General features: G+C 43.4%; 1 protein-coding gene and 1 long non-coding RNA gene across 4 annotated transcripts in view; both read right to left on the minus strand.

Moving 5' to 3' along the window:
- LOC149978375 (uncharacterized) lies at positions 1-387 on the minus strand. The gene is made up of 2 exons (XR_016485474.1): positions 266-387; positions 1-163 (listed from the first exon to the last, which is right to left on the minus strand). It is a non-coding gene; the product is annotated as an uncharacterized LOC149978375 (long non-coding RNA).
- A 5,683-nt stretch (positions 388-6,070) lies between these two features.
- Positions 6,071-16,839, minus strand: part of rgs11 (regulator of G protein signaling 11) — a 67,366-nt gene continuing 56,597 nt past the window's right edge. For all 3 annotated transcript variants that reach the window (XM_090194612.1, XM_090194613.1, XM_090194611.1), the window contains one exon: positions 6,071-6,787. In XM_090194612.1, the coding sequence (XP_090050738.1) occupies positions 6,652-6,787 (136 nt within the window). In that variant the 3' untranslated portion in view covers positions 6,071-6,651. The remainder of the gene's footprint in view (positions 6,788-16,839) is intronic.

Consider the following 16,839-nt stretch of genomic DNA (forward strand, 5'->3'; position numbering starts at 1 on the left):
TAGGAAAAAGGTGAGTATTTATTTACAAGTGAATGGGTAGATATATCCAGGTGGTGTAGCGGGTAGCGGTGATGAGTTGATGGGAATAAATAGGTGGATCCAATGGGGAAGCGGAATCTTCTGACGACCAGGCGGGAATGGGGTAAATGATCCGGGTGAGTAACTGAAGACAGAACAAACAGAGGTAAGTTCAAGGCAAGCAATACGTAACAAACAACAAAACAACTTCTATCCAACTTGAGGCTGATACTCTGGCACAACATACTGTTCATGGCTAACGATCCGGCAGGGAATGGATGTCAGGTCCGGGCTTATGAAGAGGAGAGATGATGATCAGGACCAGGTGTGCAGATAGCTGATGGGATACAGGTGCGGATAATCAGAAACCCCAACTGGCTACATTGCCCGGCAACCAGACAGGGTGCGTTCCAGGACGCCGGAAAAACTCTCCAGGACAGAACATAGGCAAAAAAAAACAGACTCAGGAAACGGGATTCGTGACACAGGCTTTATACAGTAGCGAGGCAAAAGAAGTAGCGAGGCTACATACAGACACCAGTTAGTCAGGCTGATTGAGGTAGTATGTACATGTAGGTATGGTTAAAGTGACTATGCATATATGATGAACAGAGAGTAGCAGTAGCGTAAAAGAGGGGTTAACGGGTGGTGGGTGGGACACAATGCAGATAGCCCGGTTAGCCAATGTGCGGGAACACTGGTTGGTTGGCCCAATTGAGGTAGTATGTACATGAATGTATAGTTAAAGTGACTATGCATATATGATAAACAGAGAGTAGCAGCAGCATAAAAAGAGGTGTTGGGGGGGCACACAATGCAAATAGTCAGGGTAGCCATTTGATTACCTGTTCAGCCGATGCCTCCCGGACTCTACACCCAACACGGCTAGAATCCACTACTCCACCGGATCCTTGCCATAATCTCTGGACCTTTGCATCAGATCATCGCTGCTACCGAGTGGCTATAGTGGCTAACGCCCCTGTCCTGAAGCTAGTACCAGTTAGCTGCGAGCCAGGCGCATCTCCTGGTTAGCATACGGAATTACTACAACTACAATACCTCTTTCGCCAACTGGCCTGGTCCCTTTTGTCGACACGATGCCCCGCCGTACCACCACGACTGGTCCGCCAACGTAACTCCATCCGCCCTCAACCGGTCTTTGCCGGATGTCCGACGCTTCTACTTGCCTGCTAACTTTAAAAGCTGTGTCTCCTGTGTGCTAGCGTAGTAACGACTACCAAGCTGCTTCCCTGTTCCATATATTGTTGGACCCTATAACCACTTGGATACATAGCTGATGCCTGCTGGACTGTTCATTAATCACGGAACTTCACTTTGTTTACCTTGGTTCATCTGTCGGCCCTAGCCCCGTACTCAGGCCCTGTGTGTAGTTAATCGATCATCTCTGCCCATTCAACGCCATTTTACCTGTTGTTGTTGTCTTTAAGACTCGGTTAAAATGTCAATATGCCTTGTAAACTGTTGTTTGGGATAGTTATCATTGTTTTAGTTCACTTCGGAGCCCCAAGTCCGACTCAACATGCCTCATATACCTCTTTTGTCCCACCTCCCACACATGCGGTGACCTCACCCAGCATAACTAGCGTGTCCAAAGATGCAACCTCTCTTATCATCACTCAATGCCTAGGTTTACCTCCACTGTACCCGCAGCCCACCATACCCCTGTTTGCACATTATGCCCTGAATCTATTGTACCAGGCCCAGAAATCTGCTCCTTTTATTCTCTGTCCCCAACGCACTAGACGACCAGTTTTGATAGCCTTTAGCCGTACCCTCATCCTACTCCTCCTCTGTTCCTCAGGTGATGTGGAGGTTAACCAAGGCCCTGCATGTCCCCAGTCACTCTCATTTGTTGACTTCTGTAATTGAAAACGCCTTGGTTTCATGCATGTTAACATCAGAAGCCTCCTCCCTAAGTTTGTTTTACTCGCTGCTTTAGCACACTCCGCCATAGCTTGCAAAGTTCTGTCATACTTTCCAGGTCTATGCCCAAACAGTTCGAGCTTCTAATTTTAAAAATGAATCTCTCCAGAAATAAGTCTCTCACTGTTGCTACCTGTTATAGACCCCCCTCAGCTCCCAGCTGTGCTCTGGACACCATATGTGAATTGAGTGCCCCCATCTATCTTCAGAGTTATTTCTGTTAGGTGACCTAAACTGGGATATGCTTAACACCCTGGCAGTTCTACAATCTAAACTAGATGCCCTCAATCTCACTCAAATCATCAAGGAACCTACCAGTTACAACCCTAAATGCGTAGCCATGGACACCCTCTGAGAAATCATCCTGACCAACCTGTCTTCTAAATACACCTCTGCTGTCTTCAACAAGGATCTCAGCGATCACTGCCTCATTGCCTGAGTCCGTAATGGGTCCACAGTCAAACGACCACAAACGACCTCATCACAGTCAAACGCTCCCTTAAACACTTCAGCGAGCAGGCCTTTCTAATCGACCTGGCCCAGGTATCCTGGAAGGATATTGACCTCCTCCCGTCAGTCGAGGATGCCTGGTACTTCTTTAAAAGTAATTTCCTCACCATCTTAAATAAGCATGCCCCTTTCAAAAAATGTAGAACTAAGAACAGATATCCAGATATCACTCCAGACCTGACTGCCCTCGACCAGCACAAAAACATCCTGTGGCGGACTTCAATAGTATCGAATAGTCCCAGCGATATGCAACTGTTCAGGGAAGTCAGGAACCAATACACGCAGTCAGTCAGGAAAGCAAAGGCTAGCTTTTTCAAACAGAAATTTGCATCCTGTAGCACTAACTCCCAAAGGTTTTGGGACACTGTAAAGTCCATGGAGAATAAGAGCACCTCCTCCCAGCTGCCCACTGCACTGATTCTAGGTAACACGGTCAACATCGATCAATCCATGATAATCGTAAATTTCAACATACATTTCTTTACGGCTGGCCATGCTTTCCTCCTGGCTACCCCAATACCGGCAAACAGCTCTGCACCTCCCACAGCTACTTGCCCGAGCCTCCCCAGCTTCTCCTTCACCCAAATCCAGATAGCAGATGTTCTGAAAGAGCTGCAAAACCCGGACCCGTACAAATCAGCTGGGCTAGACAATCTGGACCCTCTTTCTAAAATGATCCGCCGCCATTGTTGCAACCCCAGTTACCAGTCTGTTCAACCTCTCTTTCGTATCGTCCGAGATCCCTAAGATTGGAAAGCTGCCGTGGTCATCCCCCACTTCAAGGGGGTGACACTCTAGGCCCAAACTATTTTAGACCTATATCCATCCTGCCCTGCCTTTCTAAAGTCTTCGAAAGCCAAGTTAATACACAGATCACTGGCCATTTCGAATCCCACCGTACCTTCTCCGCTGTGCAATCCGGTTTCCGAGCTAGTCACGGGTGCACCTCAGCCATGCTCAAGGTACTAAATGATATCATAACCCCAATCGATAAAGACAGTACTGTGCAGCCGTCTTCATCGACCTGCCCAAGACTTTCTACTCTGTCAATTACCGTATCCTTTTCGGCAGACTCAATAGCCTTGGTTTCTCAATTGACTGCCTCGCCTGGTTCACCAACTACTTCGCAGACACAGTTCAGTGTGTAAAATCAGAGGGCCTGTTGTCCGGACCTCTGGCAGTCTATGGGGGTACCACAGGGTTCAATTATTGGGCTGACTCTTTTCTCTGTATATATCAATGATGTTGCTCTTGCTGCAGGTGATTCCCTCATCCACCTCTACGCAGACGACACTGTTCTGTATACATCTGGAAATTCTTTGGACACTATGGTAACTAACTTCAAAACAAGCTTCAATGCCGTACAATACCCCTTGCGTGGCCTCCAACTGCTCTTACACGCTAATAAAACCAAATGCATGCTATTCAACCGTTCGCTGCCTGCACCTGCCCGCCCGACTAGCATCACTACTCTGGACGGTTCTGACCTAGAATATGTGGACAATTATAAGTACCTAGGTGTCTGGCAAGACTTTAAACTCTCCTTCCAGACTCATATTAAACATCTCCAATCCAAAATAAAATCAAGAATCGGCTTTCTATTTTGCAACAAAGCCTCCTTCACCCCTGCCGCCAATCTTACCCTAGTAAAACCGACTATCCTACTGTCGTGTCTTTGGCATCATTAAACTGAAGACTTATTAGTAGTTTATCAAATCAATTCTCTGTAATTATTATTACGTCATTAACTAATCAGGTAGATGTAACTAACAAGGAAGTCGGGGAACCAAGGAAAATATTCAGATTACTAAGTTATAATTTTCCTAATATAACTTTCAGATATTTTAATATCTAATCAATTAGCCTTCTCATTAATGAATTATTCTTTACCTCACGTTAGTTAATAATTAAAGTTGATCATAAATAGTTTCATCTTTACTCATTCATCCCATACAACAATAAGATGCAAGCCGCACAACCGAGACTGTTGTATAAACAGGGTTATGGTAATGTGGCTGTACTGTCTCTCATGAGTTTCACAAAATTGTACCAAATAGACCAGTTTGTAGCTGGCTACTTTACCAACCTTTTATACATTCTCCGGAACATGAATATTGTTCAGTTCTCAAGTTCTGTGAGGTGGAAGAAATTCCTTTGTTCTCTCTATGAAAACTTACTCTCTCTCTATACTCTCTGGCCATGAGGAAGAATCTTCTCCAAAAATGTATGACCTCTGACCACAGCAGCCTGAGTGTAGGAGAGAGAGAGGGTGATGGTGCAGAGGTAGGGGGATGGTGCAGAGGTAGGGGGATGGTGCTCGCTGTACCCAAAGAAGGCAACGTCATGACTACCGATCCTCGACTTCGGCAATGTCATCTACAAAATAGCTACCAATACTCTACTCATCAAACTGGATGCAGTCTATCACAGTGCCCTCCGTTATGTTACCAAAGCCCCTTATACAGTTATTATGATGAGGTATGACAGTTATTATGATGAGGTATGACAGTTATTATGATGAGGTATGGCAGTTATTATGATGAGGTATGGCAGTTATGATGAGATATGACAGTTATTATGATGAGGTATGACAGTTATTATGATGAGGTATGACAGTTATTATGATGAGGTATGACAGTTATTATGATGAGGTATGGCAGTTATTATGATGAGGTATGGCAGTTATTATGACGAGGCATGACAGTTATTATGATGAGGTATGGAAGTTATTATAATGAGGTATGACAGTTATTGTGATGAGGTATGACAGTTATTATGATAAGGTATGACAGTTATTTTGATGAGGTATGACAGTTATTATGATGAGGTATGCCAGTTATTATGATGAGGTATGGCAGTTATTATGATGAGGTATGACAGTTATTATGATGAGGTATGCCAGTTATTATCATGAGGTATGCCAGTTATTATGATGAGGTATGACAGTTATTATGATGAGGTATGACAGTTATTATGAGGTATGACAGTTATTATGATGAGGTATGACAGTTATTATGATGAGGCATGACAGTTATTATGATGAGGTATGGCAGTTATTATGATGAGGTATGACAGTTATTGTGATGAGGTATGACAGTTATTATGATGAGGTATGACAGTTATTTTGATGAGGTATGACAGTTATTATGATGGGGTATGACAGTTATTTTGATGAGGTATGTCAGTTATTATGATGAGGTATGCCAGTTATTATGATGAGGTATGCCAGTTATTATGATAGATATGACAGTTGACTGATCACCTGTAACTGTTATTGGTGTTCATCAGTCATGTTGTTCTAAATTAAGGGGTAGTCTAAAGGCTGGTTTACACTCTGTCTGTGGACATATCGACAGTTGTCATCTGACTTCAAACTTCGTTTTCATTATGAAAAAGTATAAGCACAAAACGACAGCCTTTGCATGACATCTGCATCCCGGTGCTCCAAATAGTAGACTTTCTCTAGCACCAATAAACCCGTTTAAAAATGAATTCAGTTAAATGTGAACCTAGCAAGCCAGGCAACTAAAAGCTATTTTCAAAACAATGTTTTGGTTAGTTGCTAGCTAGTTAGCCAGTTCAAATAATGACCAGAGTATAGCTGACAACGTCTTACTACTTTTTATTCATTATTACAGAAACACAAACCCACAACATCGTTATTTAAAAGATAATTGTGAGCCGACAGAAAATAGCTGACTGCCACAGAGTGACGGAATAAAACTAGGTCATTCTATTTGAGAATTATAGAACTACAGCATCATCGTGTCACAGTCCGGTAACCACGACAACGGACGTTGCGACAGTCGCAGAGACGGGAACTTTTTTCATGTCTCTGCAACAAGGAAACTAACAGTCGCAACGACAGTCTACAGACATTCCACAGGAGTATAAATTAAAAGTTGTTTTGACCAGCGACTCTTGTCACATTATAATTGTCCATAGACATGTTATTAGACCAAGTATAAACTGGCCTTAAATCTACATTAAATTAATAGTGTAAATCTTTCAGATTGTCTTTGTAAACTATACCTATAGTTCTATATTCATAAATATAACTACTAGACCATATTATAACTTCTAGAAGTAGATGCAGGGTCTTGAATGGTTGCTATAGTGATACAATGGTGACCAGATCTGGGTGTCATGAACATGATGGTTGTGGTATTCCCATGGCGATCAGATCTGAGAGTTGGTTGTGGAGCTTGTTCCTGTTGGTCCCGCCCCTTTAGCCTTTCCATCATCTTCTGTCGCTTGGGTAACCATGGCAGGAGAGGGGCTAGAGTGACGCTGTCGCCTCATGAAGGGAAATACACTGAAAGGAGGAAGGGAGAGAGGATGGAGAGAGGGAGGGAGAGAAAGGAAGGAAGGAGAGAGGAAATGATATAGGGAAGGAGATGGGAGAGGCAGGGAGAAAGGGAAAGAAGCAGAGAGGAAGGAGGGAGAGGGAGAGAGGATGGAGAGAAAGGAAGGCAGGGAGAGAAGAAAGGAGATAGGGAGAAGCAGGGAGAGGGAGAGAGAGCGTAAAGAGAGCGGGAAGTACGAGCAAGAGCATCGTTGGATATAGTAAATACAGTATATACAGTATATCACAAAAGTGAGTACACCCCTCACATTTTTGTAAATATTTGAGTATATATTTTCATGTGACAACACTGAAGAAATGACACTTTGCTACAATGTAAAGTAGTGAGTGTACAGCTTGTATAACAGTATAAATTTGCTGTCCCCTCAAAATAACTCAACACACAGCCATTAATGTCTAAACCGCTGGCATCAAAAGTGAGTACACCCCTAAGTGAAAATGTTCAAATTGGGCCCAATTAGCCATTTTCCCTCCCCGGTGTCATGTGACTCCCTCATACTGACTGGTCACTGGAAGTCTGAAAAAAATGATTGTTGCTCTACATAAAGATGGCCTGGACTATAAGAAGATTGCAAAGACCCTGAAACTGAGCTGCAGCACGGTGGCCAAGACCATACTGCGGTTTAACTGGACAGGTTCCACTCAGAACAGGCCTTGCCATGGTCGACCAAAGAAGTTGAGTGCATGTGCTCAGCGTCATATCCAGAGGTTGTCTTTGGGAAATAGACGTATGAGTGCTGCCAGCATTGCTGCAGAGGCTGAAGGGGTGGGGGGTCAGCCTGTCAGTGCTCAGACCATACGCCGTACACTGCATCAAATTGGTCTGCATGGCTGTCGTCTCAGAAGGAAGCCTCTTCTAAAGATGATGCACAAGAAAGCCCGCAAACAGTTTTCAGAAGACAAGCAGACTAAGGACATGTCCTAACCATGTCCTGTGGTCTGATGAGACCAAGATAAACTTATTTGGTTCAGATGGTGTCAAGCGTGTGTGGTGGCAACCAGGTGAGGAGTACAAAGCCAAGTGTGTCTCGCCTACAGTCAAGCATGGTGGTGGGAGTGTCATGGTCTGGGGCTGCATGCGTGCTGCCGGCACTGGGGAGCTACAGTTCATTGAGGGAACCATGAATGCCAACATGTACTGTGACATACTGAAGCAGAGCATGATCCCCTCCCTTCGGAGACTGGGCCGCAGGGCAGTATTCCAACATGATAACGACCCCAAACACACCTCCAAGACGACTACTGCCTTGCTAAAGAAGCTGAGGGTAAAGGTGATGGACTGGCCAAGCATGTCTCCTAAACCCTATTGAGCATCTGTGGGGCATCCTCAAACGGAAGGTGGAGGAGTGCAAGGTCTCTAACATCCACCAGCTCCGTGATGTCGTCATGGAGGAGTGGAAGAGGACTCCAGTGGCAACCTGTGAAGCTCTGGTGAACTCCATGCCCAAGAGGGTTAAGGCAGTGCTGGAAAATTATGGTGGCCACACAAAATATTAACACTTTGGGCCCAATTTGGACATTTTCACTTAGGGGTGTACTCACTTTTGTTGCCAGCGGTTTAGACATTAATGGCTGTGTGTTGAGTTATTTTGAGGGGACAGCAAATGTACACTGTTATACAAGCTGTACACTCAATACTTTACATTATAGCAAAGTGTCATTTATTCAGTGTTGTCACATGAAAAGATATACTCAAATGTTTACAAAAATGTGAGGGGAGTACTCACTTTTGTGATATACTGTAAATGAATATAGTGAGTATATTGTAGTATATAAGGGGTATATACAGTAGTGAGTATATATTGTTAACATAATGAGAATATTATAGTATATGAGGAGTATATATTCTAAATATAGTGAGTATGTTGTATAAAAATAGTATATATTTTTAATATAGTGAGTATGTTGTTGTGTATAAGGAGTATATATTGAAGAGTATATATATTGTTAATATAGAGAGTATATTGTAGTATTCAAGGAGTATATATTGAAGAGTATATATTGTTAATATAGTGAGTATATTGTAGTATTTAAGGAGTATATATTGAGGAGTATATATTGTTAATATAGTGAGTACATTGTAGTATTTAAGGAGTATATATTGAGGAGTAAATATTGTTAATATAGTGAGTACATTATAGTATTTAAGGAGTATATATTGAGGAGTATATATTGTTAATATAGTGAGTATATTGTAGTATTTAAGGAGTATATTGAGGAGTATATATTGTTAATATAGTGAGTATATTGTAGTATTTAAGGAGTATATATTGAGGAGTATATATTGTAATGTAGTATATTTTGAGGAGTATATAGTGAGGGGCTGAAATAATTGAGACCCTTGATAAAGATGAGCAAAAATTATTGTATAAAATAATTCAAGGTTGTCAATCACTTCGGACCCCACAGTATCCGGCCAACTTGACACAACTGTGGGAAGCATTGGAGTCAACATGGACCAGCATCCCTGTGGAATACTTTAGATACCTTATAGAGTCCATTTCTTGATGAATTGAGACGTTTCTGAGGGCAAAAGGGAGTACAACTCAAAATATATCATGTTTTGTCCACTCAGTGTATGTTGAGTATGTATTGTAGAATATATTGAGGACAGTCGAGGCTCCTCAGAGGAGGAAGTGAATTTCATAAAAATAAAAATAGTGAAACATAAAAAAAAGTTATCCTTTTTAGATAAAACTTTACTAAATATATTCACGTCACCAAATAATTTATTTAAACACACTGTTTTGCTATGAAGGTCGACAGTAGCCTCAACAGCACTCTGTAGGGTAGCACCATGGTGTAGCCGGAGGACATTTAGTGCCCATCCTCCTCTGGGGGACTTCAATACAAAACCTAGGAGGCTCATGGTTCTCACCCCCTTCCATAGACTTACACAGTAATGATGACAACTTCCGGAGGACGTCCTCCAACCTATCAAAGCTCTTGCAGAAAGAACTGACATGTTGTCCACCCAATCAAAGGATCAGAGAATGAATCTAGTATACGCTACAGCTAGCTAGCACTGCAGTGCATAAAATGTGGACAGTTTTGGACAAATATGTTTCTGTCACTTTCATTTACTTAACTATAAAATGTAACTATAAAATGTAGCTAGCTAGTTTATCCTACTCAAACACCCGGCTCAAACAGAGAGGGATGCTATGTTAGCTAGCTGGCTATGGCTATCAAACAGAGAGGGATGCTATGTTAGCTAGCTGGCTATGGCTATCCAACAGAGAGGGATGCTATGTTACCTAGCTGGCTATGGCTATCCAACAGAGAGGGATGCTATGTTAGCTAGCTGGCTATGGCTATCTAACGGAGAGAGATGCTATGTTAGCTAGCTGGCTATGGCTATCCAACAGAGAGGGATGCTATGTTAGCTAGCTGTCTATGGCTATCCAACAGAGAGAGATGCTATGTTAGCTAGCTGGCTATGGCTATCCAACACTGGAACTCTTCCAAGTCAAGGTAAGCTTTGTATTAATTTATAGCCACCAGAGCTTGCCGGTGGCACTGCTAAACTGCTTGCTAACTATGCACTGTACTGTTTGATTGTAGCAGGTTCACTAAAGCGTTAGTTCTTGTAGCTGTGTTTTTGACTTGACGTTAGCTAATATGGTGACAACAACACAGGCTGTGTGCAGCGGTTAGCGGTTATGATATAAGGGTTTGGCTCGGAAAGGTTTTTCACCTGGTCACAGACAGCTGATCTGTTGTCCACTGAAGTCCACAAGCCAAGTGAAAAGGTGAGAGGAGGAGAACACGTAGACGCAAGAAGGAATTATACAACGATCTGGCTGCTACAAAAGTGAACTGCTTTTGTGTGTGATCAGGGGTGTATTCATTCAAATTTTCTTAAACGGAAGTAAACGGAACGAAACAAGGATAAACATACCTGAATAGAAAAACTTGTTTACAACTGTTGGACTAATGATTACACCCTAGATCAGCTGGATGCAGGCAAGATTGTGCAAGACGGTACTGAATGTGTCAATGTCTGTCACCTTGATTACTCAAATTTCTCTTGACCAGTACACCTACGCTGTAAACTTTCATTCATAGGCTAGGTTGTAGCAAACTCATGATCCAGCATGACTTTTGCAGAGTTCAAAACAAACAAGCTCCGACTGGGAAAATACGTTTTGAACGGTCATCCAGCTCGGAATTCCAAGTGAGCGCCGCGCCACCTTCCTGTTTAAGTGAGCACAGCACAACGAGGTGAGTCCAAACATGTCTTGTATGCTGCTACATAAATTATGTAATATGCCAGGGAGATATGTATACTGTAGCTGAGAAAGTAATACTAAGTGTATGTTGTGTAGCAAGCTGTTAGTAGCCCATGTACCTCACCCTAATAATTTGGTCCCTTTCGCCCTCATAACTTAGCCTACTGTTCTGACTTGATGGTGCGCATGCAGCCTATAGCCTGTTTTAGAGAAATGTAATCATCAATGTAAGAGCTTTCCTTGTCTGCTTATATACCCCCTCTATTTATCCTATGGTTCTGACTTGGTGTACAGGGAGAATACTGTAAGAACAGCCAATGTTCTGATTCTGTCGCTGTACATTTCAAAAGTGCTGAACAAATCGTTATATTGACTACGTCCATCCTAGCTCGCTCATTAATGTCTTAACTTCTTCGAGATAGGGGGCGCTCTTTTAATTTTTGGATAAAAACGTTCCCGTTTTAAACAATATATTTTGTCACGAAAAGATGCTCGACTATGCATGTAATTGACAGCTTTGGAAAGAAAAAACTCTGACGTTTCCAAAACTCCAAAGATATTATCTGTGAGTGCCCCAGAACTAATGCTACAGGCGAAACCAAGATGAAGTTTCATACAGGAAATGCCCCAGATTCTGAAGGCGCTGTGTTCCAATGTCTCCTTATATGGCTGTGAATGCGCCAGGAATGAGCCTGCCTTTTCTGTCGTTTCTCCAAGGTGTCTGCAGCATTGTGACGTATTTGTAGGCATATCATTGGAAGATTGACCATAAGAGACTACATTTACCAGGGGTCCGCCCGGTGTCCTGTGTCGAAATTATTGCGTAATCTCTAGGTCCATGCACGTTCAATTTCTTCAGAAGAGAAAGTCAACTGCCATGAAGGATTTATCATCGATAGATATGTGAAAAACACCTTGAGGAATGATTCTAAACATCGTTTGCCATGTTTCTGTCGATATTATGGAGTTAATTTGGAAAAAAGTTCGCGTTTTAATGATTTGTATTTATTTTTTCTTACCCAAACGTGATGAAGAAAACGGAGCGATTTGTAAACACAAATAATCTTTTTGTAAAAACGGAACATTTGCTATCTAACTGAGAGTCTCCTCATTGAAAACATCTGAAGTTCTTCAAAGGTAAATTATTTTATTTGAATGCTTTTCTGGTTTTTGTGAAAATGTTGCATGCTGAATGCCAGGGATAATCCTATGCTAGGCTATCAATACTGTTACACAAATGCTTGTTTAGCTATGGTTCAAAAGCATATTTTGAAAATCTGAGATGACAGTGTTGTTAACAAAAGGCTAAGCTTGAGAACAAATAGATTTATTTCATTTCATTTGCGATTTTCATGAATAGTTAACGTTGCGTTATGCTAATGAGCTTGCGGATAGATTTACACAATCCTGGATACAGGTTTTTTTCGTAGCTAAACGTGACGCAGAAAACGGAGCGATTTGTCCTAAACAAATAATGTTTCAGGAAAAACTGAACATTTGCTATCTAACTGAGAGTCTCCTCATTGAAAACATCCGAAGTTCTTCAAAGGTAAATGATTTTATTTGAATGCTTTTCTGGTTTTTGTGAAAATGTTGCCTGCTGAATGCTAAATGCTACGCTAAATGCTACGCTAGCTATCAATACTGTTACACAAATGTTTGTTTTGCTATGGCTGAGAAGCACATTTTGAAAATCTGAGATTACAGTGTTGTTAACAAAAGGCTAAGCTTGAGAGCTAGCATATTGATTTCATATTGATTTTCATGAATAGTTAAGTTGCGTTATGGTAATGAGCTTGAGGCTGTAGTCACGATCCCGGATCCGGGATGGCTCGACGCAAAAAGTTGCAAAATGATGGATTGCCACTCGTCATCCCCTTATGCCATAGTTTGTGCATCTCCATTGTCAGTAGAAACCACATTTGTTTAAGCAAGTAAGCCATATCAGCTAAGTTTTATTTAAAGGCATTACATTATGCTGAATGAACTGTTTTGCTGCCAGACAAGGTTCTGCTGATAGCCAGGTGTAGTGGTGGTAAGGATTCACTCCACAGTGCTGAAAAGAAAGCTCTGCTGTTGGGGCAGCTTTATGTCGGCCTTAACAGCTTTATGTAGGCCCTACCAGCTTTATGTCGGCCCTACCAGCTTTATGTAGGCCCTACCAGCTTTATGTCGGCCTTACCAGCTTTATGTAGGCCCTACCACCTTCATGTAGGCCCTAATAGCTTTAAGTCGGCCTTAACAGCTTTATGTAGGCCCTACCAGCTTTATGTAGGTCCTAACAGCTTTATGTAGGCCCTAACAGCTTTATGTAGGACCCCTGACAGCTTTATGTAGGCCCTGACAGCTTTATGTAGGCCCTGACAGCTTTATGTAGGCCCTGACAGCTTTATGTAGGCCCTGACAGCTTTATGTAGGCCCTGACAGGTTTATGTAGGCCCTAACAGCTTTGTGTAGGCCCTAGCAGCTTTATGTAGGCCCTAGGAGCTTTATGTAGGCCCTAACAGCTTTATGTAGGCCTTTACAGCTTTATGTCGGCCTTAACAGCTTTATGTAGGTCCTAACAGCTTTATGTAGGCCCTAACAGCTTCATGTAGGACCCCTGACATCTTTATGTAGGCCCTGACAGCTTTATGTAGGCCCTGACAGCTTTATGTAGGCCCTGACAGATTTATGTAGGCCCTGACAGCTTTATGTAGGCCCTGACAGGTTTATGTAGGCCCTAACAGCTTTGTGTAGGCCCTAACAGCTTTATGTAGGCCCTAGCAGCTTTATGTAGGCCCTAGCAGCTTTATGTAGGCCCTAACAGCTTTATGTAGGCCCTAGCAGCTTTATGTAGGCCCTAACAGCTTTATGTAGGCCCTAACAGCTTTATGTAGGCCCTGACAGCTTTATGTAGGCTCTAACAGCTTTATGTAGGCTCTAACAGCTTTATGTAGTCCCTAACAGCTTTATGTAGGCCCTAGCAGCTTTATGTAGGCCCTAGCAGCTTTATGTAGGCCCTAACAGCTTTATGTAGGCCCTGACAGATTTATGTAGGCCCTGACAGCTTTATGTAGGCCCTAACAGCTTTATGTAGGCCCTAGCAGCTTTATGTAGGCCCTAACAGCTTTATGTAGGCCCTAACAGCTTTATGTAGGCCCTAGCAGCTTTATGTAGGCCCTAACAGCTTTATGTAGGCCCTGACAGCTTTATGTAGGCCCTAGCAGCTTTATGTAGGCCATAACAGCCTTATGTAGGCCCTGACAGCTTTATGTAGGCCCTGACAGCTTTATGTAGGCTCTAACAGCTTTTTGTAGTCCCTAACAGCTTTATGTAGGACCCCTGACAGCTTTATGTAGGCCCTGACAGCTTTATGTAGGCCCTAACAGCTTTATGTAGGCCCTAACAGCCTTATGTAGGCCCTGACAGCTTTATGTAGGCCCTGACAGCTTTATGTAGGCCCTGACAGCTTTATGTAGGCCCTGACAGCTTTATGTAGGCCCTGACAGCTTTATGTAGGCCCTAACAGCTTTATGTAGGCCCTAGCAGCTTTATGTAGGCCCTAACAGCTTTATGTAGGCCCTGACAGCTTTATGTAGGCCCTGACAGCTTTATGTAGGCTCTAACAGCTTTATGTAGGCCCTGACAGCTTTATGTAGGCCCTGACAGCTTTATGTAGGCCCTGACAGCTTTATGTAGGCCCTGACAGCTTTATGTAGGCCCTAACAGGTTTATGTAGGCCCTAACAGCTTTATGTAAGCCCTGACAGCTTTATGTAGGCCCTAACAGCCTTATGTAGGCCCTGACAGCCTTATGTAGGCCCTGACAGCTTTATGTAGGCCCTGACAGCTTTATGTAGGCTCTAACAGCTTTATGTAAGCCCTGACAGCTTTATGTAGGCCCTAACAGCCTTATGTAGGCCCTGACAGCCTTATGTAGTCCCTAACAGCTTTATGTATTCCCTATCAGCTTTATGTAGGCCCTAAAAAGCTTTATGTAGGCCCCCTGACAGCTTTGTGTAGGCCCTGACAGCTTTATGTAGGCCCTGACAGCTTTATGTAGGCCCTGACAGCTTTATGTAGGCCCTAACAGCTTTATGTAGGCCCTAGCAGCTTTATGTAGGCCCTAACAGCTTTATGTAGGCCCTGACAGCTTTATGTAGGCCCTGACAGCTTTATGTAGGCTCTAACAGCTTTATGTAGGCCCTGACAGCTTTATGTAGGCCCTGACAGCTTTATGTAGGCCCTGACAGCTTTATGTAGGCCCTGACAGCTTTATGTAGGCCCTAACAGGTTTATGTAGGCCCTAACAGCTTTATGTAAGCCCTGACAGCTTTATGTAGGCCCTAACAGCCTTATGTAGGCCCTGACAGCCTTATGTAGGCCCTGACAGCTTTATGTAGGCCCTGACAGCTTTATGTAGGCTCTAACAGCTTTTTGTAGTCCCTAACAGCTTTATGTAGGACCCCTGACAGCTTTATGTAGGCCCTGACAGCTTTATGTAGGCCCTAACAGCTTTATGTAGGCCCTAACAGCCTTATGTAGGCCCTAACAGCCTTATGTAGGCCCTGACAGCTTTATGTAGGCCCTGACAGCTTTATGTAGGCCCTGACAGCTTTATGTAGGCCCTGACAGCTTTATGTAGACCCCCTGACAGCTTTGTGTAGGCCCTGACAGCTTTATGTAGGCCCTGACAGCTTTATGTAGGCCCTGACAGCTTTATGTAGGCCCTAACAGCTTTATGTAGGCCCTAGCAGCTTTATGTAGGCCCTAACAGCTTTATGTAGGCCCTGACAGCTTTATGTAGGCCCTGACAGCTTTATGTAGGCTCTAACAGCTTTATGTAGGCTCTAACAGCTTTATGTAGTCCCTAACAGCTTTATGTATTCCCTATCAGCTTTATGTAGGCCCTAAAAAGCTTTATGTAGGCCCTAACAGCTTTATGTAGGACCCCCGACAGCTTTATGTAGGCCCTGACAGCTTTATGTAGGCCCTGACAGCTTTATATAGGCCCTGACAGCTTTATGTAGGCCCTGACAGCTTTATGTAGGCCCTAACAGCTTTATGTAGGCCCTAACAGCTTTGTGTAAGCCCTGACAGCTTTATGTAGGCCCTAACAGCCTTATGTAGGCCCTGACAGCCTTATGTAGGCCCTGACAGCTTTATGTAGGCCCTGACAGCTTTATGTAGGACCTGACAGCTTTATGTAGGCCCTGACAGCTTTATGTAGGACCTGACAGCTTCATGTAGGCCCTGACAGCTTTATGTAGGCCCCGACAGCTTTATGTAGGCCCTGACAGCTTTATGTAGGCCCTGACAGCTTTATGTAGGCCCTGACATCTTTATGTAGACCCCCTGACAGCTTTGTGTAGGCCCTGACAGCTTTATGTAGGCCCTGACAGCTTTATGTAGGCCCTGACAGCTTTATGTAGGCCCTGACAGCTTTATGTAGGCCCTAACAGCTTTATGTAGGCCCTTACAGCTTTATGTAGGCCCTGAAAGCTTTGTGTAAGCCCTGACAGCTTTATGTAGGCCCTGACAGCTTTATGTAGGACCTGACAGCTTCATGTAGGCCCTGACAGCTTTATGTAGGCCCCGACAGCTTTATGTAGGCCCTGACAGCTTTATGTAGGCCCTGACAGCTTTATGTAGGCCCCGACAGCTTTATGTAGGCCCTGACAGCTTTATGTAGGCCCTGACAGCTTTATGTAGGCCCTGACATCTTTATGTAGACCCCCTGACAGCTTTGTGTAGGCCCTGACAGCTTTATGTAGGCCCTGACAGTTTT

This window comes from Oncorhynchus mykiss, chromosome 13, assembly GCF_057628025.1.
Source record: "Oncorhynchus mykiss isolate SJ-2025 chromosome 13, ASM5762802v1, whole genome shotgun sequence".
NCBI lineage: Eukaryota > Metazoa > Chordata > Actinopteri > Salmoniformes > Salmonidae > Oncorhynchus > Oncorhynchus mykiss.